At 33.8% G+C, this 22495-nt stretch overlaps 1 protein-coding gene across 4 annotated transcripts in view; it reads right to left on the bottom strand.

Moving 5' to 3' along the window:
- Positions 1 to 22495, bottom strand: part of SLC12A2 (solute carrier family 12 member 2) — a 107372-nt gene that overhangs the window by 4005 nt on the left and 80872 nt on the right. Inside the window, exons 18-26 of one of the 4 annotated variants that reach the window (XM_003259914.4) lie at positions 17643 to 17749; positions 13768 to 13847; positions 10876 to 11001; positions 8407 to 8454; positions 6862 to 6984; positions 4573 to 4684; positions 2674 to 2760; positions 1141 to 1276; positions 790 to 857 (exon numbers count right to left, since the gene is read on the bottom strand). In XM_003259914.4, the coding sequence (XP_003259962.2) occupies positions 790 to 857; positions 1141 to 1276; positions 2674 to 2760; positions 4573 to 4684; positions 6862 to 6984; positions 8407 to 8454; positions 10876 to 11001; positions 13768 to 13847; positions 17643 to 17749 (887 nt within the window). Of the gene's footprint in view, positions 1 to 789; positions 858 to 1140; positions 1277 to 2673; positions 2761 to 4572; positions 4685 to 6861; positions 6985 to 7915; positions 8455 to 10875; positions 11002 to 13767; positions 13848 to 17642; positions 17750 to 22495 lie in introns of those variants that run through there. The other 3 variants (XR_004031618.1, XM_030818401.1, XM_030818402.1) reach the window with 3 other exon arrangements.

The raw sequence follows: 22495 nt of genomic DNA, 5'->3' as shown, positions 1-22495 counted from the left end.
TATGGATGGTGGTAGCAGTGACCAATTGCTGTATAGTTTTTCTCTAAATTTCTATGTTTTGGTGTCTTTTCCATTTACAGGTATTTGATTATCATCAGCAAAACTTGAAACTTTCTGATTTATTGAATGTTGTTAAACTAACAATCTTTTGGTAGTTTTTTTCATTACTTGGCTTTTTTTTGTGGGGGAGAGGGCTGAGCTTTCCTATCTAAGGACACATGTTCCAGAATTGAGAAAATGTGGATTCAAAGAATAGCTAACCTAGTTCAGTAGAGGAAGCACCAAAGTAGGCATTTAGTATCTGTATTTAACTCAAGGCCAATGTGTCTGTATGTAAAATTTGTGTGTGGGAAACATAAGAATGGGGATCCAGATAGGAATCACTATGCAAGTTTAATCTGCCAAATAACATTTTTTGAATTATTTTCAAGAGGAAACTGTCCGGGGCCCAAATTTTAATGTAGGACCCCCCTATCCACATGTGCTTAACGGCTATGCTGTAGTGTTTACAAAGATAAGGAATTTTTAAAAGGTGAGAAGAAGGGTAAACAAAAGGTTCCAATATAACCTATCATAAAAAAATTACTTGGGATTCATATAAGCATAAGGTTAAAGGTTTTGTCTTTCTCCATATGCTTAAAGCATAGTATATTTTTACAAGTTTGTTTTTTCCTCCTTATAACCACTAAGTCAATATGGGTGTTATATAGATATGTAGTTGGAATAGAAATTAATTCAAAGCATATTATCATAGATTAGCAAGAAAATCTTTATAAAGATATTACTTACATGACAATAATATTAGCTGTGCTTGAATGTTCCTTTAATAACTCATTTAACCTGATCTGCCGGTATGTCTGAAATGAAACAGGACAGTCATTCCTAGACCATTTGGAAATAAGAATTTAGCATGGTTCATAAAACTATAAGGAGACAAAAAGAAACTGAAATGAATTTTCGTGTAATAAAAATATGTTTTCTCTTTTTTTAAAAAAATGCTTTCTGCTAACCTCAAATAATCTATCTTAAAATAGAGTTTATTTATACAACTGACCCCTCCTATATCAAATTGAAGTCTTGGTTTTCATGTCTTTTATTATATAAAAGATTAATGAAAAGGAAGCAGAAGAGAAAGAATACCTTGGTCTTATAAAGTTCAAGCTCATTATCTGTTATTCGCCATGGTTCATCTTCTTTCATTTTATCTGCAATATCTTGCTCTTTATCATCTTCATGAAGTCTGTATGGCTCAATCATTTCCTCAAAAGCTATAATACTTTAAAAAACAGAAATAATACTGACAACTAATCTTATTTTAAGTTACATAACAGGAAGATCTTAAATATTAAATTGTAACTTGCAAAGTTAGTGCCTCTCATTTATTATGCTCCTCTCCATACCCCAACCATAGTAATCACTTTGGCAATTTATTTCAAAAACAGCAATTTCTAGTCTCTCAAACTGATGAGAAAATTAGAACCCATATGGACAATACAGATTGTGAATCCCTAATCTGAAATCCAAAATGCTTCAAAATCTAAAACTTTCTAAGCACCAATATGATGTCTAATGGAAATGCTCAGTGGAACATTTTGAATTTCTGATTTTTGGATTAGTATATAATGAAAATATTCCAAAATTAAAAAAAAAATCTGAAATCTGAAACACTTTTGGTTGATCCCAAGTATTTGGGATAAGGAATCTCCAACCTGTAATAAAATTGCATTTTTAATGCTAAAGCTGATCTCACTGTATCTACCCCTCCTCCCCTTATGGCCATTTTCTCTCAGCCTAAATAAATTTTACCATAGTAGCTAAAATGATCCCTTTGAGCAATAAGTCAAATTGTGTTACTACTCTGCTCAAAACACCCAAAGGCTTTCCCAGTTATCAATGAATAAAAGTAATGTAAAAAAATGTATCAGAACATTTTGAAGGGGAAAAGGGCAGATACTAAAAATTTAAGGAAATGCAAAATTAATTTCTACATCCAAAGATACTTACCAGTAAAATAACATGAATGGCATTCTAATCCTCTATGAACATGAAAAATATTTTTCAGTATCAAATCTAGTATGAAGCACCCAGTATACACTGTTTTACAATAAAAGCAATATCACCCTGATTACAACCTTACAAATTGTACCTTACTATTTTCTATCTAAAAGGAATTCTTTATATCAGCTTCATATTGATTCAACATTAAGAATTAAAATTATATCAGGTAAAATAAATACAAATATCATTATAACAACCTGTATATACCATTTTCAGGTGGAATATTCCAAAGTCTTTGCGAGAAGAATTCTGAATGCAACTATTGTAGGCAAATGTTTAGATTTTCCTATTTTAGCAATAAAACAAAACAGTGGAAAGTAGTAGGTATGTAGAGCAGGGACTGAGTGGTTATAACGACTGTAGGCAGGGGCAATGGAAATGAATCACCGTTCAGAAATCACATGTAAAGCTATAATTTAAATCCTCTCTGAATACTGAAAACTCTTTAGACTTTAATATCTGATATACGCATGCCAACTATCAATGCTAGATTTTTAAAATATTGACTTCACATGTAACTAACAGCAGGAAAAAAATCTCTGGGTTTTAATTAAGTTGAATCTGTGTCTGAGTAGGCCATCTATAAAAGGATCAGAAATTTGTAGAGTAACTTACTTTTCTTTCTTTGGTTTGGTATTGATATCTCCTAGGACCATAATATCAGAAAAGTCTATCCGGAACTTGCTAAGCAAAGTAGCCATCCTACAACAAAAATAAAGAGAATTAAGATACAAGTATTTTCATTCTATATTGGGCTGAATCCATATATCTAAAAAGCATGATTTATAGAAAAAGTCTATCATGTGCTAAACAATATTCATTCACAAAGTACACTTAAATTCACTGAGTACTTTCTGAGTAATCACTGAGTATTTTTACTTTCTCTGAATCTCTCCTTAGTACTGAGTAATGGACAAAGACATTAATAATAAAATTTAAATGGCAGCTAATGTTTCTTAATTTTAGTCAAACTATATTGATAAGTACATAAATTTCAGGAAAAACTAGTAGACAAATATTTATTTTTGGATTATTCTTCCATCCAAGAATGCTTATCTCAGGGCCCAAATATGACCTGTGGGCCATACTGAAGATGTAGTTGATGGCAGATTAAGTTCATAGCACTTTGCGGGCAGAGGGAACTGGGACAGGACATAGAAAAGGAGCATCAACAAGCCTGATTTTTTCAGTTAATACCTTTCTGAAGGCTTAGTTGGCAATGAAACATCGGTGGCAACAGAACAGTTGAAGTGCACATATATACAAAAAGCAATTAACAAAATGCAATTTTATTTGTAATAAAAATGTTTTTAAATTGAAATATGAGAAAACAGATCTGCTACAGGTTTGACTATTAAATTTATTACTACTATTTCTTGCATAATTCACTATTTGAAATGAATAAACAGTTGCATTCCAGGATCTATCAATTAAGTGGCTACTATAAAACATGCTAAACATAACAGGACCTACAAAACTTAAATAAGACAATAAATATAATACCAGCCATAATGTGATGAGTGGTAGGTATAAAGTATATTGTGATTCCGGAAGGAAACATAAAACTAGATGGGGAAGTAAGTGGGGGGAAAATAGGAAAGGCACTATGAAGAACTGAGCTGGGTTTTAAAGAATGCAGATTTAAAGAGATAAAAGGAGAGGCAAATGAAGAGCTATTTGCAGGAGAGAGATGAGAGTAGGCAAAGGAGTAAAAGCCTGAAGTCACATGCATGTTTAGAGCATATGGAAAAGTGTGCTGAAATACTGGGGGAAGCAGAAGAAAAGGAAATGAGAGGACAGACTGTCAACAGCCTTGACTGCTACATTATAACAATTAGATTTTCTATGGCAGGTAGCAGAGAAGTGGTTTAAGTATTTTGGGTAGAGGAATCATATGGTCAAAACTCTGCTTTCTGAAAAATAAAACTGGGTTTCAATGCTTCTAAGTACCCATGTCTTACCTTTGACCCATAATGTGTACAATATACACATTAATTAGGTTGAAGATTATGCACATTATGTACTCTGTAAAATATACATGTTATAGGTCAAAGATAAGAGTACTTAGAGAGCAGAAGAGAAATACTGAAACAAGAACTAGAATCGTGACAGTATAGATGGAAAGAATCGGATGGATTACAATGGCATCCTGCATTTTGTTGTCCAGAAGTCTACAACGAAATGTATCTCATATATAAATATGTAACGTTTGTGCATTTTCTCCCCTGACTAAAAGAAAAAAGTTGCTTAGCACTTTCATGTTACAAGTATTTAAGAAGAATCTTCTAAAATGCTAGTACGTTAAAAAAAATTATGTCTAAGTAAAATTAAGTATTTACTAGTTAAACATGAAGACTTAAGAAAACAAGGTTATATTTAAAATTTTTAACTTCAGTAAAGAACAAAGCAAGATAACAGACATTTTCTGGATTGTCTAATTTTTATCCTATCAAATTTATACTGTAGCAATGAAGTGCTACTAGATTCATGCCCTTCAATGTGAAATAAACTTACGCTCTCCGGTCATGGTCTATTCTGTTTATCTTTCCACCAATGAATACTCTGATCTTACAGTCTTTCCATTTTTTCTTGGTCGTCAGAAGGTAAGGTATCAGTAAGGTCAAACCTGAATTATAAAAATGTAATAAATCATTTACTAAATGCAAATTTCTTAATCAGGAACATCAATTTAGTCTTGAAAAACATGTTTACTACAACTCCATATAAAACAAAAATCTTCTTTCTGTCCTTCCTTGATAATTCAGTCAAAAAGCCATTAGCAGACCTGAGAAAGAAGGGACTCCTAATGGAGTCTGATCCCATTCAAGGAAGGTAGCCAAATGGGATAGCGGCCTGGTAAAGTCGAGATTAGTCACATACAACAGGATTGAGAAAATAAGTATAATTATTGACCTTAGCAGGAGCCATGTTTAACACTGAAATTAGAAATATGAAAGGGGAGAAGCTGGACTGAAATTGGTTTTTGATCTCCATTTAAATCTCCACACACACATATACAAGGAGTTTCTGGCTCTGTCCATGGAGAACGCCTGGGAGCAGTGACACTCTAGTAGACACAAGCATATCCAATGCCCTGATCTTTGTTTCTAAACACTATTATTCAGTAAAAGGAACCAACATTCCTTGGAAAGGGGTCACTTTCATGGCTATGAAGGGAAAGTGCAAAACAATCAAACTGGGCCTGGAACATCTTCTTGTATTAGAAAAATAACCCAAAAGAATGGGCCGGGGGCAGTGGCTGACACCTGTAATCCCAGCACTTTGGGAGGCCGAGGTGGGCAGATCATGAGGTCTGGAGATCGAGACCATCCTGGCTAACACGGTGAAACCCCATCTCTACTAAAAAGTACAAAAAAATTAGCCGGGCGTGGTGGCGGGTGCCTGTAGTCCCAGCTACTCGGGAGGCTGAGGTAGGAGAATGGTGTGAATCCGGGAGGCGGAGCTTGCAGTGGGCCAAGATTGCACCACTGTACTCCAGCCTGGGTGACAGAACAAGACTCAGTCTCAAAAAAAAGAATGATTGAATGATTGGGACATGATAAATGGAAACAAATCAGCCTAAGGAAGATTCTGCTGGCAAAATATGGGACAATTGGAACATCAAAACAAATGAAAGTAACAAATTATATCCTGGCATAGTTTGGGTATCAGCCCCTACCCAAATCTCATGGTGAACTGTAATTAATACCCAATGCTGGAGGTGAAGCTTAGTGGGAGGTGTTTGGATCATGGGGGTCAGTCCCTCAAGGTTTGGTGCTTGTCTTTGTGATAAGTTCTCACGAGATCGGGTGATTTAAAAGTGTGTGGCATCTCCATCTCCTCTCTGTGTCTCTCTCACTCCTGCTTTCGTCATGTGATGTGCCTGTTCCTGCTTTGCCTTCTGCAGTAAGTAAAAGCTCCCTGAGGCTTCTCCAGAAGCTGAGTGATGTCACGACCATGCTTGTGTGGCCTGCAGAATCGTCAGCAGATTAAACCTCTTTTCTTTAGAAACTACCCAGTCTCAGGTATTTCTTCAAAGCAACACAACAAGTTTAATACATATCCCACTGAATGTCAATAAAATAGGAATCAATGAGTCCACACTGACAGAAATAAAGAGAAAGCTCTTCCTTACAATAAAATGCCAACTAATAAATAAGGAAGAAATGATGGAATAGGAGAATCATCATTTGGCAACCACAACAATAACAATAAATTCAGGCAGAAACATCAATGGATGCTAAAGATAGTGGTGAAGGCTGCAAGAATAGTGTATTTACATAGTCTCGGAGTAATTCCTCTGTGCCATCCCCAATATCTGTAATTATAAAGGGGGGGGGGTAACTTTTCAGTGAATAAACGTGGTGAAAATCATGTATTACTAAATGGTTAATTTCACCAGTGGTGGGACAAATCAACATCCTGTGCCACCTGATGAGATGTAGACAGAAGAGCACAGCATCACTTCTGTGATATTTCTGCCAAAGATAGATAACCTAAAACTAATTATAATAAAACATTAAATAGCACTTCAAATTGGGTTACAGGCAACAAAATGGTTCATACTAAAAAAAAGTTAAGGTCATGAACCTCAAGGAAATACTACTGAACAACCTCCGCATTAGGGATACTGAAGAGACCAGACAACTAAATGCTGTGCCTGATTCTGAAATTAATCCTTTTGCTTTTGTGAATGCTGGCAAAATTTGAATGGGGTCCACAGGTAAAGAGTGCATGCCATTTCTTACTATTTTCACAATTTCAGTAAATTTAAAATCATTTTTAAAAAATTAACAAGCTTACCTCCATCATCAAAAAGCCACCAGACATCAATAGTATTCTTTCCTTGTTTTTTCTGAAACTGTGTACTAGCTTCAAGAAGCTTTTGGTCAGCTACATTTAAAGGCACAATAGGGCCTTTGGATTCTAAAGGATTAAGCAAAAAATAAAATGTAAGCAAAGTAAATATTAAAGTCCCTTTTGCTGAATTCCTATCGTTTCCTAATTTTTGTATATTCAGATGTTTATGCTACAGATAATTCAGACAACTGTATATGGCATCTACCATAAGCTTTCAGTTCTTTATAATAAAAGTATATTTTATAAATGGCTAGAGAGAAATAACTCTTTACAATAGCTAAACCAATCCAAATTATCTGCCCACTTACTAATATTTTCAAGCATTCTGAATGAATGTAAGAGAATCATAAATAACAATCAAAAAATTATACTGAGCTGCTAGATTTTGTGTTTTGAAAAGCTGTTTTAGTCAAACTGGACAAATCAAGTTTATACCTGTTCTGTGAAACTATTTCTTTGGTAATCTGGTATCTCAATAATTTAAAGCTCAAAACTTTTTAAAAGACAAAGTTGTTATCTGCAATATAAATGAACGATGGGAGTTGAAGACATACTAACACATTCTTACAATTATCACAGTGAAACCTTAGTCTAAGGAAAGACTTCTCATTTTTACCCATGTTTTGTCCCCAATATGTGGCACCCAATTCTAAAGCCATATAACAACCACATCTTTCTCTGGACCATAGAAAGATGGTGGGAGCTCCCTGGAAGGGCACCCATCTGCTGCAGGTCTGAGAACAATACACCAAGGAGTTCCCGTTTATATTCTCAGGAGTCAAAACAAAACAAAAAACAGCATTGATTCTGTGAGCAAGCAAATGACTATCATGAAACTCCTACACCAAAATTTTAAAAGCAGAAATCCATACGAGGACATCTGATCACTTCTGTAGAATGTCACTTTTCATGCTGCTGTGATATATGCAAACATGACAAATGATTTTGCATGATGAAATAATATGGCTACCAAACCACACTGCTCCATAACTCTCACCTCTATCTCCTTCTCATAAAATTCATGTATGTTGACATGACTGTGTATCTCCCAAACGCAGCACGACTGTGAGAAATATTGTAATTTTTGAAATGAAAAATACATTAGTATCAAAATTGAGGACTTGGCTGGGTACAACTGATGGTAAAGAATGCAAGTGACACTGCAAATAAAACCTATTTCAGTGTCCCTACTTATCATCTAAACCATGCAGTTTAAATTAAAAAAGATTAATACCAGCTGTCTGGGTCTAATATTTCAGAAATGCTATGATGATTGAAAAGAATTTGTCTGTGATATAAGTCCATTTCCTGAGAATATTTAACTTTTTAGTTAGACTAATAATAATTTTTCTAATCTGCATTTATAGAACTGTAACATTACCTCACCGTGGAAATAAAAACCAAGGTTAAAAAAAAGGGAATAAGGTTGGAGTTAAAGAGTTTACAGTATGAAAAAGGAGTTAAAATAAAATGATGAAAAATGCCTGCCTTTTTTCAACAGTGGTTGAGTTGCAGTCTTGCCATCCTCTTCCTCAACTAGATTATGTTTAAAAAACACAAAAATATGTTAATTGCCTTTATATTAATAAAATAATAAAAATGTAAGCAGAGCACATTTATAAACAAAATATAATATGAAGCAACAGTCCACTGAAAAATAATCAAGACTGAAGATTAATATTTTCTGCACTGAGTGTTGAAGCTTTTAAAAAGCAAACATATTTGAGACCCCTCCCTTACAGGATGACTAACATCCCTAAATTTAATTTCTATAAAATTATTTTTAAAATTTCAGCATACTTTTAAAATTTTTACACTTTCATACTTGAAATAAGTTGAGAAGATGTTGAACTGTGGCTTATAGGTATAAATATGACACTAAACATTGATATTGCAGATAATACATAAATTTTAAACATGCCATCACTGTGCAAATAACTGAAGAGCAATTTTAGAAACATTTAATGGACATTTGTTTGTAAAAAATTAATCACCACTTGAAATATTGAAGAAATTTGATCAGAGACAGAAGTATTTTGCTTTATATAAAATGCCAGGCTATACAGGAGTGATTTTTCTCACATATATAAATTTATATATGTGCATTAATATTCATTTATATTTAAAAATATCTACAAATATTTATTTGGCATTAACAATTTTCCTAATCTCATTTTGTTCCCTTAATACAAGCTTGTATTAAAATATTTGTTTACGGCATATAAAACTCTGGACTTGGACAGGAAAGAGTATAATACAGTGGGCTCTGGAGTTAGACTGCAAGATTGCAATCTTACCTCTACATTTACATTCCCAGGAGTTAAAACAGCTGAGTGAACTTTCATTACTGAACTTGCTTTTCTCATTTGTCGAAAGAGGTATTAGTACCTACCTCTTCAGCTTCTTATACTAATGCAAGTATTAATGCACTGAGCTCTGGGCCTGGCAGAAAGTATTTAAAGGGTGTTCTTTTTGACTTCTTGCATGATGTATGCTTCAATAACCAAGATAGACACAGCTAAATACTGCGGATTTATAACAACTACACACTAATGTCTGTAATTCTGAAGACTTTTTAAAATGTATAAACTTTTCTATAGTATCTATGCTGCTAAGAATAACTGACTAAACAGAAAATAAACACAAAATAAAGCAAACACTAATTTCTTAAACTTGTAATGGAAAAATAATTAGATTTTATAGCATTCAATATTGTTCTTATAAAGCAGATATTTAATGGCATTTGTCTTTGATAATAAAAATTATAAATATAACTACGGATATGCTGTATTTGTTTAAAAGAGCTCAGAAATGTCAAGGAAATCTTGGCATTTAACAATTATAAAGTAAGTTAAAGGCATTTAGATTTTTACAATAAAAAGGTAAGTAGAAATGTACTGACCCAATTTCCTGTTCTATAAAAATAATGATTTCATAAGATCATAACATATATTAATTAGCTAATGTATGGGTAACATCCACTATAATGTGGGTGCATGGAGTAGATGCTTGATATGTATTACTTCTTACCCTCCCATTAAACTTCACCTATTAATTCCCAACAGATTCTGTAGAAAAAGAATGCTTGAAGCAAAAGAAAAAAACAAAAAAGAGGAAATGAAAGAATGTATAGTGTAAACTAAAATAAATGCTAGAATATAGGAACAGTTATCAGAATCAGTTTACAGAATTTTGAGGAAAAACAAAATACATTATAATCAAGCCAGCAAAGAACTGAAAAGGAAAATGGGTGTGAACTAAACTTTACTAATACTCTAAGCCAACAAGGTAAATGAGAAGGAAAGAAATAAAAAAGCAACATTACTGCTTCTAAATAATATAGAAGAGATAAACTGCACAGAGACATGATTGGTCCAAGGTTACAATTTCAGAAAAAGAACGGGAAATATTTTGCAGGAATCAAAAGTATGTTATAGTTTAATGATTCACAGCACAGACTCTTTTCTTGTTGCGTGTCAGCTGGGAATAGGACAGATGGAGATACTAGATTGAACAGAGGTAGGAGAGTGAGGGTGGGAGAGTAAGATTTGGAAGTCATCCCTCTTTTATTCTCAAACATGACACACAGATTTGTGGATGAAATTATGTGAAAGTCATGAGTTTGTTACTTTAAAATTACCATGTTCTTTCCAAATTCAGATTTAACCTATGCTTCAAATTAAAATGTTTTATTTAAAGCAACTATAAATAAAAACACAGAAGCCATATTAGTAAATAACTGGCGTGGTTTCTGTTTGATGATCTACTCTAATACCTTAAACAGCTAGTTATTTTGTAGCTATTTTTGAAAGCCATAAATTTTACCTGACCAGCTAGAAATGACCAGTACAAGCCTGAGAACAAGTTATTTTTATAAGACATATTATATAATTAAAAATATTTCTCTCAAATTAAAACATTACTATTAATAAGACTTATTGTTTGAATGAAAATTACCTTTGTGTGTAATTGGTTTTTCACTGAGTGGTTTGGAAGTATCTAAATCGGACTTTTTACTATACTCCACACTTACTACCACATCCTTGGTGCCAGGAGATTTCTCTTGTGATGACAATAATTCTTCTGTAGACAGAAAATTATTTAAAATAGTATCTAAGTCATATTTTAACTGTTAAGGCATTATGGTTTAGTAATTAAACTATTATGAAAAAATAAGTTTATTATAAATGGCTTAAACAACTATGATAATCTGTTTGAAATGACTATTCATTTAAATACGTAAACCACAACTAGGTTATAGGTTGAAAATCCTGATCTGAAAGTCTGAAACTTTTTACATGCCTAACATGACGCTCAATGGAGCATTTCAGATTTGGGATTTCTGGATCAGAGATGCTCAACTGGTAAGTACTATGTAATGCAAATGTTCCAAAATCAACCTCCCCACCTCCAAACTCTGAAACCCTTCAGGTTTCAAGCATTTTGGATATAGATACACAAACTGTATTTGAATTACGAGCTGGAGAATCAGTAATGAGTACAATTCATAGGACAGTAGAATCTGGTAGACAGTAATACATAGTATGTCAATCAATTCTCTCTAAATCAGTTACATAAAAAATGTAAAATGTAACAACTGTCCATAGATGATACGTAAGATGACAGACAACACTGAAAAACTCTACCCACTCTATAAAACCAAGACCACCGAATAGTCTTCCTAAGTTCATGGTGAAAGTACCATTTCTTCATTTTAAAGTAGTTTTTCTTCATTTTCTCTTTTTGTCAGTTAGTAAAGATTTAACTTCCACCATACAAACACGTATCACAAAGACAAATATAAAACTGATAGTATGTCCATAATCCTCATCACTTATTTGTGTAAATGAAGAGAAACAACAGAAACTACATGCCAGCACTATGCTAAGAGCTTGCAGGCCTTAATCTCTTTTTTAATCTTAACAACCAACCTGTAAGGTAAATACATTTTAAAAGATAAGGAAACTGAGGCTTGGAAGTCATCAAATTTGCCTAGGCTACAAAACATCTAACAGAAAAGGCTGATATTTTTAAAGCAGATTTGCCAGACTCCAATGCCTATGCTCTTAATTCCCATGCCCAAATTCCTGTTTTAAAACTTAATGATGAGTAAGGCATTCAAAAACATTTCATAATGATTATAAATTCATGAAAATACTTTTTAAAAGTTTCAATCACACTCAAATTTCAGTAAATGATAGAACTATATAATTTATTCGTCAAACTGATACGTGAAAGGGAACACTACTATTTATGTTGAGTTAACAGGTATAAGTTAGGCACTCTAAACCTCAATTCTGGTACAGCAAGAAATAATTGAAATAGTATTTTGCCAAAACTACTCCAGATTGCTGAAAATGCATATTTGGTCACACGGATAAAGACCTCAAAGTGCTTTTTTCAAAACTGCAGACTGCCCTTAAAGGGGTAAAGAGAGGGAAGATTAAAACAGTTTAAATACAGAAACAGATACCTCTTAGGTATTAAGGCTTAGCTCATTCTGATGATTTGGTTAATTAATTGATAGGGGTAATATGTTATATATGTAAATTTTCTTAAGCATATAATTTCTTAAAGTACCAGAAAATCTTCAAAGGATATAAAAATCTTCACAGTTTTTTTTTTTTTTTTTTTTTTTTTGTATTTTTTGAGTCTTGCTCTTGTTATCCGGGCTGGAGTGCAATGGAGCAATCTCGGCTCACTGCAGCCTCTGCCTCCTGGGTTCAAGCAATTCTCCTGCCTCAGCTTCCCGAACATCTGGGATTAAAAGCATGCCCGGCTAATTTTTCTATTTTTAGTAGAGACGGGGCTTCACCATGCTGGTCAGGCTGGTCTCAAACTCCTGACCTCTGGTCATCCACCCACCTCGGCCTCCCAACATGCTGGGATTACAGGCGTGGGCCACGGTGCCTGGCCATAGTTTTTATAAAGTTGGCAAAAGTAGTAATTATACCTTACTTAGGCTTTAATCTTCACTTTCAAAAATGCTTTAAAAGTTACACACTGTATTATTATTTACATACCATTCTTGACATGTCAAAATTATACAGTAATGATGGGAGACAAGGAAAGTATACAGTGGGAGGTAGAAAAGGGGAACACATAGGGAGACCTCTGTAGTGACAGAACAGTTCTGTATCTTTATTGCAATGGTGGTTACACAAATGAACACATAAGTGGCACACAACTACACAACCACCCACAAGTCTTTGTAAAACTGCTGAAATCTGAAAAAGGTCTGTGGATTGTTCCAATGTCAATTTCCTGGCTTGGATATGGTACCTTAGGATAAGGCAAGATGTTATCATTGGGGGAAACTGGATGAAGGGTACAGAGGACCTCTCTACTATTTTTGCAACTTCTTGTGAATCTATAAATATTTTTAAATTAAAAAATGTTTTTAAAAAATTTATTAGGTCTGCTGAAGATAGAAAACGTTATGACAAACTTTAGGCTTCTATCAATATGACTCTGTACAAAGCATACTTTTACAAATATGAAAATGTCTAATGATTTAGTGGTCATTTAAAAGTTTTTCCTCAGGCTATTTTATGTCTTTAAAACACCTGGCCAACACACAAACCTAACTAATGTCTGTTTCTCTTAAAGCTTATGCTTTGGATTGAATAAAATTCACTCCAAATAATCACTAACCATCATCCAGGTTGGTACAAAGAGAAAACACAAACTTTAGTGGAGCCAAACAGATGTGATCTTAAAATGCCATAAAATAAGTCCATGATACATAATTATTAAAAGTAATGAAGAGTCCAGTTTGTGAGAATATAATTTTCTAACAAAGTAGTTTATATTTTTCTAAATAAAAAACTTATTTCAAACAAAATGTACCTTGTCCTTGAAGATGAGATATATCCAGACCTTCTTTTAGGCGAATAACCACTACTCCATATTGTATGTCAAAGGCATCACTAAAAGCAAAAAAAGAAAAAATGAAAAAACAAAAAAAATCACAAAAATTTGTGTTATCCTCTGTAAAATAAACATAATAGTAGATGATCTCTAAAATTACTTTTGGCTTTAAATATCTGATTTTTAAAACATGCTTTGAAAATCACTTGTTGAGATATGTATGTTTCAAATTCCACAACATTCTCTTCTGTAATACCCTTGAAAACTACTTTTTAGATCTTTGCAGTACTGACATTATACCTACAGCAGCGGTTTAAAGCAGCAGCAGTATTTTTATCCTACTAAGTCAAATTATAGAAAAATTCCTTTCAGAATCCTGATATATTTATATTTGGGCTTATACCATTAAAACCAAGAGAAATACATGAAGACACACACACAAAAACCTAGATGCTACTGTGAATGATAGCAGATTGTAGGATATAAAGAAATTCTTTTTGAAAAGACTGAGGGAATTTTAACATAATTTAAAAATTTTTACAAAATTGGTTTGAACAGTGATTCAAAGATTTTATATATATCTGCAAATACATATTTACCTCTCCTTTTTTTTTTTTTTTTTTGAGACAGTCTCGCTCTGTTGCCCAGGCTGGAGTGCAGTGGCATGATCTTGGCTCACTACAACCTCTGCCTCCCGGTTTCAAGCAATTCTCCTGCCTCAGCCTCCCAAGTAGCTGGGAGTACAGACGCACACCACCACGCCTGGCTAATTTTTGTATTTTTAATAGAGACGGGGTTTCACCACATTGGCCAGGCTGGTCTTGAACTCCTGACCTCGTGATCCACCTGCCTTGTCCTCCCAAAGTGCTGGGATTACAGGCGTGATCCCTTTCATTTTTAAAAACACAAATGAGAGCATCCTATACACACAGAAAATACATTAAAGTCTCGAAGACAGCTTTAAAACCAGACTTAAACCCTGGAATCTCAGTTCTGAGCATAAATCTTCATTTTAACCCAAGTTTTTCTCAAATCTACTGAAATAATTTTAAATTCCAAAATGTCATGTTGTTCTCTGAAAGTGGTAACAGGCTTAACTTTCATCTTTAATTATTATTTTTCATTGCACAAGTAATAAGTATTCACTGTAGACATACTAAAAACAATGATATATTAAGATACAGCCATATGAAATCAAAAAGGCTAAAATCCAATAAAATGGTCAAATTATTACTCTTACTGACAAATGGAACAATGTGTTCAGGATATAATATATGGTTATAAAAGGTCTTTTGTTGTTTTTAAATCATGGAGAGACAATTTGGCCACATTCCTATCATGAGCTAAAGTTAAAGTCACTGGAGAAATAAATTTAACAGGCATGTTAATCTTTCTCAGTTGTATCTTGAAAGATCTAATTAATACTGGAGAAGAAATAACTACAAGCATTTTAAAAATTGGTTAATAAATCGACTAAATCAAAATCAATTTCTTTAAAGCCAGGGAATATACCTCCCCAAGTTTACTGTGGATTAAAACAAATAAATGTTTTTATTATAAGCTATAAAAATTGATTTGCAGCTTCAGATCTTATATACTATTAATAAAAACACAATATATAAAGCATACCTAAATTGCACAAGGTATTTAAAAATCACAGCTAAAACATCAGTGGAAGTGCAACAAGATAAAGAATGAGCAGTGTCACTGCTTTGAAACTGCTATTAATTTACATGGTTCTAAAACCAGAAAGCAGTATTTTACCTATCCTTTAATTGCCGCCTGATGTACAGGAGTAATGTTTAGACTAATACTCAACTTTCAGAACGTTCACTCACTCACTTTAATCCCTAGAAAGTCAGAGTCAGAAAGACCCTTTCCAGTGTTCCATTATGAGCAACTACAGCTAATAATGTGACAGGCGTATGAAAGAATTTGTAAAAAATGTCACTTTTTCTATTTTTTAGGATAATTACGTCATCTCACTGCTCTTAGGTCTTGAGAGACAAAAAGCATACCCCATGGCTCATGGGTTTCGTGGCTCATGGACCACATTAATCTTTCTGTTCCTAATCCCTATACATACAGAATACAGAATTAGAAAGCCACAATGAGGTTTTGCTTACAAAAATGTTAATAAAACGAAAGCTCAACAGTAGTGACAACATACAACACATCAGCAGAGTTTTAATTTTATTAAAAGCATTTAACAATTAGTCGGTAAATCTTGTTTATCATATATATTACTAATCCATATAAAGAAATCCTTTAAAAAGTAGAGTATGAGATCCAGCTGCTTCCTCAAAGACTTTTCAAATGTCGCTAATAAAACCATCACATGTGAGACAGGCAAATATATGTGGTTATAGCCAAAGATACAACAGGAGTTTCAGTAAGGAAGTAACTCCAGTGAGAAAAAAGGGTGATCAGATCAAAATTCATGGAGAAAATAGGACTTAAACTTTAATCTTAAAGCTACTTCGTAAATACAAGTTTTTTTTTTTTTAAAGGACAATTATAAGAGGAAGCAGACAGTTCTATTTAATCAGTGCTTAGAATGAGAAAAAAACTACTCCTCAAATCAAGTATGGCATAGTGGAGAGGGAATGCTTATCTTCAGTATAAACAAGATAAATAGGTTAGGCAAATCCTAAAATAGTAGGAAAAGAAGTACTTTTCAAGATTAAGAAGAAAATCTGGCAAAAACAAAGTTTTATTCTTGTTATTAAACAAAAAGTATGTGGTAGATTACATTAAACATCCACAAAATCCACAAACAGAATACAACCAGAAAGACAAAGTAGCAAAATAATAAAAAAGAACACACTAGACCAAGGGTCCCCAATCCCCGGGTCATGGACCAGTGGTGGGCCGGGCCTGTTAGGAACTGGGCGGGCTGCACAGCAGAAGGTGAGCCATGGGCAGGTGAGCATTACCACCTGAAGTACACCCCATCAGATCAGCAGCGGCACCAGATTCTCAAAGGAGTGCAAACCCTATTATGAACTGCGCATATGAGGAATCTAGGTTGTACACTCCTTATGAGAATTTAATGCCTGATGATCGTCAATTGTCTCCCATCATCCCCAGACGGGACTGTCTAGTCGCAGAAAAACAAGCTCAGGACTCCCACTGAGTCTACATTATGGTGAGTATGTAACAATAATATAAATAAAGTCCATGATAAATGTAATGCGCTTGAATCATCCTGAAACCACAGCCCCCACCACTACCCATGTCTGTGGAAAAATCGTCTTCCATGAAACTGGTCCCTGGTGCCAGAAAGGATGGGGACTGCTGCACTAGACAACCCAAAAAATGGAAGTTACAGTGAACTCAAACTTAACTCTTCATGGTGGTAGAAAAACAAAACATGTAAGTACATTTAAATAAAAGAAATGTAAATAACTTAATGAATGAACCAAATGATTAACTGCAAAATTTGTTTGGAAGGGTAACAAGCCTAAACAGCGATAAAATACCCTTCCTCAGCACATTATAATGACACAGTTTAGGAGGTGATGGGTCTGACATTCGGGAACTCTGCTCAGCAACAGCTGGAGGGATAGGAAAAAGTTTACAAACTTAGAAGCCAGAGTGTATACATGTACACATATACATACATATGTATGTGTATATATATATATATGCATGTATGTAAAGAGACATATAAAGATCAATAAAAAAAGTTAATAGATTATCAATTTAAAAGTCAGATGCTTTCTGTGATTCTTTTCGTTCTTATATTTCCATTAGAAGAGACTATATGAGAAACAGGCTCCAAAAATTAGGACAAGCTTTCAAAATTAACATTTTCTAAATGAACTAAATTACTGAATTAAAAAGATACTTACTGAAATAAGTTTATATACATATCCACATCCCTCATATCTGCTTGCAACCAATCTTTCTTAAATCCAAGGACAAGTGTGTTTGGCTTCATACGACCAAGACCAGCAGCCTAAAATATAGGGTCAATATAACTTTACAGATATATTATTTTCAACAAAATGTTTTCTGAAGTGATAAAACTGTCCTCCAAATTGACAGCTTCTATAGACACTCCTAGCAAAAATTCTTCAGCATTCCATATTCATATTTACTTATAAATTACATATACTACTCCATTGATATTACTTACAATTAAACATGCAAAAATATAATTTAAAAATAAAACACTCGAGAAATTCTGAATGTATATATTTTTGTACTTTTATGATCTACCAAAATTTTCTTATTTTTACTAAGAGAAATAGAATATAATCTTTTTAAAAATTATAATACAGTGGCATTCTCATTTATATATTGTAATAACAGCCATTAAAAACTATAAACTTAAGTCCAAATGAATGCAGTTCTGAATCACATCAATACTAAAATCTGAATTTGTTCTATCATGCCAAAGTTTTTGCTGACGTTTGGCTAGTTAATTTCCTTCCTTAGTGTTCCCTCAATTTTTCTTGCAACCTCATCAGGATTTGCAACTCAGTATGTTTAACAATAGGGAATTGGTTTCAGCATCTCCCTTCAGCCCTTCCAGGATACCAAAATCTGCAAATGCTCAAGTCCCTTACATAAAACGGCATAGTATTTGCATATAACCAACACATATCCCCCCCTTATTCTTTAAATCATCTCAAGATTACTCATAATAGCTAATACAATATAAACAGTTATACTGTATTTTTTAAAATTTGTATTATTTTTATTGTTGTATTATTATTTTTTCAAATAATTTCAAGCCATGGTTGGTTGAATCTGTAGATGTGAAACCTGCAGACACAGAGGGTCAAAATCCACTCAATCTAAGATTTTTAAACACATTAGAAAATTCTATTTCCAAGATTATGTGCACACACAAGTTTTAGTATTTTATTGTAGCAAAAGATAAATAAAAAAATTGTCATTTTAACCATTTTTAAGTGTACAATTCAATAGTATTAATTATATTCACAATGTTATATAACCAACACTACTATCTATTTCTAAACATTTTTCATCACCCCAAACAGAAATTCTATAACCCTTAAGTAATAATTACCCATCCCCTTCTCCCTCCAACCCTTGGTAATATCTACTTCTGTCTCTATGAATCTGCCAATTCTAGATATTGTATGAGTGAAACAACAGTATATATTCTTGACATAATGTCTTCAAGGTTAATCCATATTGTAGAAGTTCGTTCCTTTTTATGGCTAAATAATATTCCATTTTACACACACACACCCATTTGTTTATCCATTCATCTGTTGGGAGACACTTGTTTTTATCTTTTGGCTATTGTGAATAACACTGCAATGAATATTTTTTATCCGTCCCTTTTATTGCTCATGCTTTTGGTGTCATATCTAAGAATCCACTAACAAATCCAGTGCCATGAAGTCTTACTGCTGTTTTCTTCTAAGAGTTTTGTGGGTTTTGAGCTCATTTTTATGTAACTAATTTAATTTTTATATATAGTGTGAGGTCACACACAGGATTATTTGTGACATACTTATGTCATTTTTTGAAAAATAAATTAATTCAAATATTTATCAAGTGTTGACCTGCCACTTGGGATAATTAGGACAGAAGAAATATCTCTAACTCTGTAAAGCTTACATCTGTTTTCAAAGTGTTCCATCCATATACAGACTTCTTCCAAGAAGTAAATTTTCCCCCCATTCAATATTAAAAGCACCTTTGACTTGAAGAGGCAGATAAAAATATTCATTTTAGTTTTTTTTTAAACTATCTTAACCACACAGCATATTTTTAATTGGGGGGGGGTGGAAAAGGAATTGGGGAGTAAAAGAAAACCAAGAATATCTTTAGGTTGATAGCTTTTTAAAAAACTAAGCCATAAGATAACCAGTACCTTCTTAATGGTGCAAAATACTGTCAGGGTCACTCACAGAAATTTGTTACAATCCTATAATAATTAAAAGGTTTTATTTTTATAAAGTTAACAATAACATCTTGCTGTACTCTGTATACTTACATTTTCAATTTTGTTACTGCAATAACTTTCCCTTGAATGACTGAAACTTCACATTTATCACTCTCCTCCCTAAATCCTTTACAAATTCCAATCAAAGTAGTTATTCAGTCAAAGGTAATGTTTTCAGTGTCCAAATAACAATATGTTTATCAATGGAGTAATCTGTTACTGAAAATATGTCTTCTCTGGAACATACTTCTTTACTAAGTGATAGGAAATGAGTTCTTCATGGATTACATAATTGAAATCCATTTAGCAAAATGCAGTCATTTGAAGCTTATTGCACGCGTTTCAAACATTCCCACTGTGTTATTTCTTCAAATCTTTAGCAATGTTTTCTGTGCAACTTAAGCCAAAATTTGCTGACCAAAAAAACGTATTTAGTTTTACTATTTAAATATGAAGGTTTAAAATTGAGTTGACAATCAGGTGGCTATTGCCTTACAAAAAATTTAAAGGGAAAAGGAAAATACAAATATACAAAACAAGAAAATTAGCAGTGCTAATGTCCTTTGCTCAAAGAGGTCTTTAAGCAAGCTATTTATTGATAAGATTGTCTCTTTTTTAAAATAGTGAAGTCAGGATGGGCATGGACACTCATGCCTATAATCCCAGCACTTTGAGAAGCTGAGGTAGGAGGATTGCTCAAGCTCAGAGTTCAAGACCAGCCTGAGCAACATGGTGAAACCTCATCTCTACAAAAAATACAAAAACTAGCCAGCCATGGTAGCGCATGCCTATGGTCCCAGCTACTCAGGAGGCAGAGGTGGGAGGATCACTTGAGCCCAGGAGGTCAAGGCTGCAGTCAGCTACAGCACTCCAGCCTGGGAGACAGAGTGAGATTGTGTCTCCAAAAAAAAAAAAAAAAAAAAAAATTTTGTTGTGGAAGCTGGATACTTAAATGCTAGTTTAATGATAAGTAGATGCTTAAGATTATAATCAGTAACTAGAAAGATGAGGGGACAGAGAAAAATTGAGTAAGTCCAGTAAAACAAATAACATCTAAAAACAGCATCTCTACAACTATACAAAAAGTCACTGTACAAACAATGCACAAAATTCTTTTGACAAAGGTAATAAACAACTAAAAGACATTTGACACTCTGTGTAACAGGTTTCCCAAAGGTAGAAAGGAAAGAGAAATACTCTCAGCAGCAACTTACACTAAAAATTTCAGTTACTAGTTCTACAGAGGCAATCGGCACCTATTTGTAATAATATTTCATATAGTTCCTCACACAGCTCTGCTAGAAAGTCAGTCTCCTAAGTATTTTTCTCAAAACAATACTCTTTTATTTATCCTAAAACTTTGCCCCACACTGATAGAGTTGTCATGGTCCACTGCAGTGAATATATTCGGTGGATGAAAGTAATTTGGAGGATGAATTCTAGCTCCTGCCAAATTTACAAAAGAATCGTTTATACCACAGAGACTTTCTAGAGCAGTGATTCTTAAAGTATAGTCCCTGAACTGAACCAGCAGCATCACTTCAAACTCTGCTGGAAGTGCACATGCTCGGCCCTCACCCCAGATCTGATTCATTGTGGGGTGGGGCCTAACAATCTGTGTTTAAACAAGTCTACTAGATGATTCTGACGCATGCTGAAGTTTAAGGACCACTGCTCTAAGGAAAAATTTTCATTCATTTCCTTCCTAAAATTTATTGTTTATATAAATTGGCTATCAGAATGTTCCTATAAATTATATAAGGGAAGCAAGATTTACCTACTAGAAATAAGCATATGACCCAGTGTAGCATTCTTCTTAAAATATTTCAATATTTCACATACAAAAAGGAATAAAGTATAAAGTAATAAACATTCATGTATCTACCGCCCCATTAAGAAACATGAGAAACACAGTAAAGCCTCCAATGTATCTTCATGTTCTCTTTGCATTTTTACTATGTATTCTATTATTTAGAAATACATACATATAAAATTTACTACATTTTTAAAATATTTAAATCTTCATATTGTTCATATACTTTTTAAAACTTGCTATTTTTCCTAAGCACTGTTTCTGAGGTGTATCCATGTTGATATATATAGCTCCTCTTCACCACTGTATAGAATTCTACCACACATTTGTACTACGTTTTCATTTCTGTGATTGATGGTTGTTACTTCCGATTCTTTTTCACTATTACAAATGACGTTGCCATGAAGTTTCTTTTTTTTTTTTTTTTTTTTGAGATGGGGTCTCGCTCTGTCGCCCAGACTGGAGTGCACTGGCATGATCTCGGCTGACTGCAACCTCTGCCTCAGGGGTTCAAGCGATTCTCCTGCCTCAGCCTCCCAGGTAGCTGAGATTACAGGTGCGTGCCACCACAACTAACTTTTGTACTTTTAGTTGAGACAGGGTTTCACCATGTTGGCCAGGCTGGTCTTGAACTCCTGACCTCAGGTGATCCACCTGTCTCAGCCTCCCAAAGTGCTAAGATTACAGGAGTGAGCCACTGTGCCCAGCCTGAAGTTTCATATAGCCTTCTTCACACGTGCAAAAGTTCCTGTGAGATGCACACCTAAGAAGATAGTGTCCTAGAATATACAAACCAAATTTGCAGGACATTTTGCCAGGTTGCTTTCCTATTTTGGACAGCGTTGTTGTCCAATCTACATTACCACAGCAGTTCAAAGATTTCCAATTGCTCTATGTCGGGGGTGTCCAATCTTTTGGCTTCTCTGGGCCACACTGGAAGAATTGTCTTGGGCCACACACAGAAT

The sequence above is a fragment of the Nomascus leucogenys genome, chromosome 2, assembly GCF_006542625.1.
Source record: "Nomascus leucogenys isolate Asia chromosome 2, Asia_NLE_v1, whole genome shotgun sequence".
Lineage (NCBI taxonomy): Eukaryota > Metazoa > Chordata > Mammalia > Primates > Hylobatidae > Nomascus > Nomascus leucogenys.
This window is presented reverse-complemented; position numbering and strand designations above follow the sequence as displayed.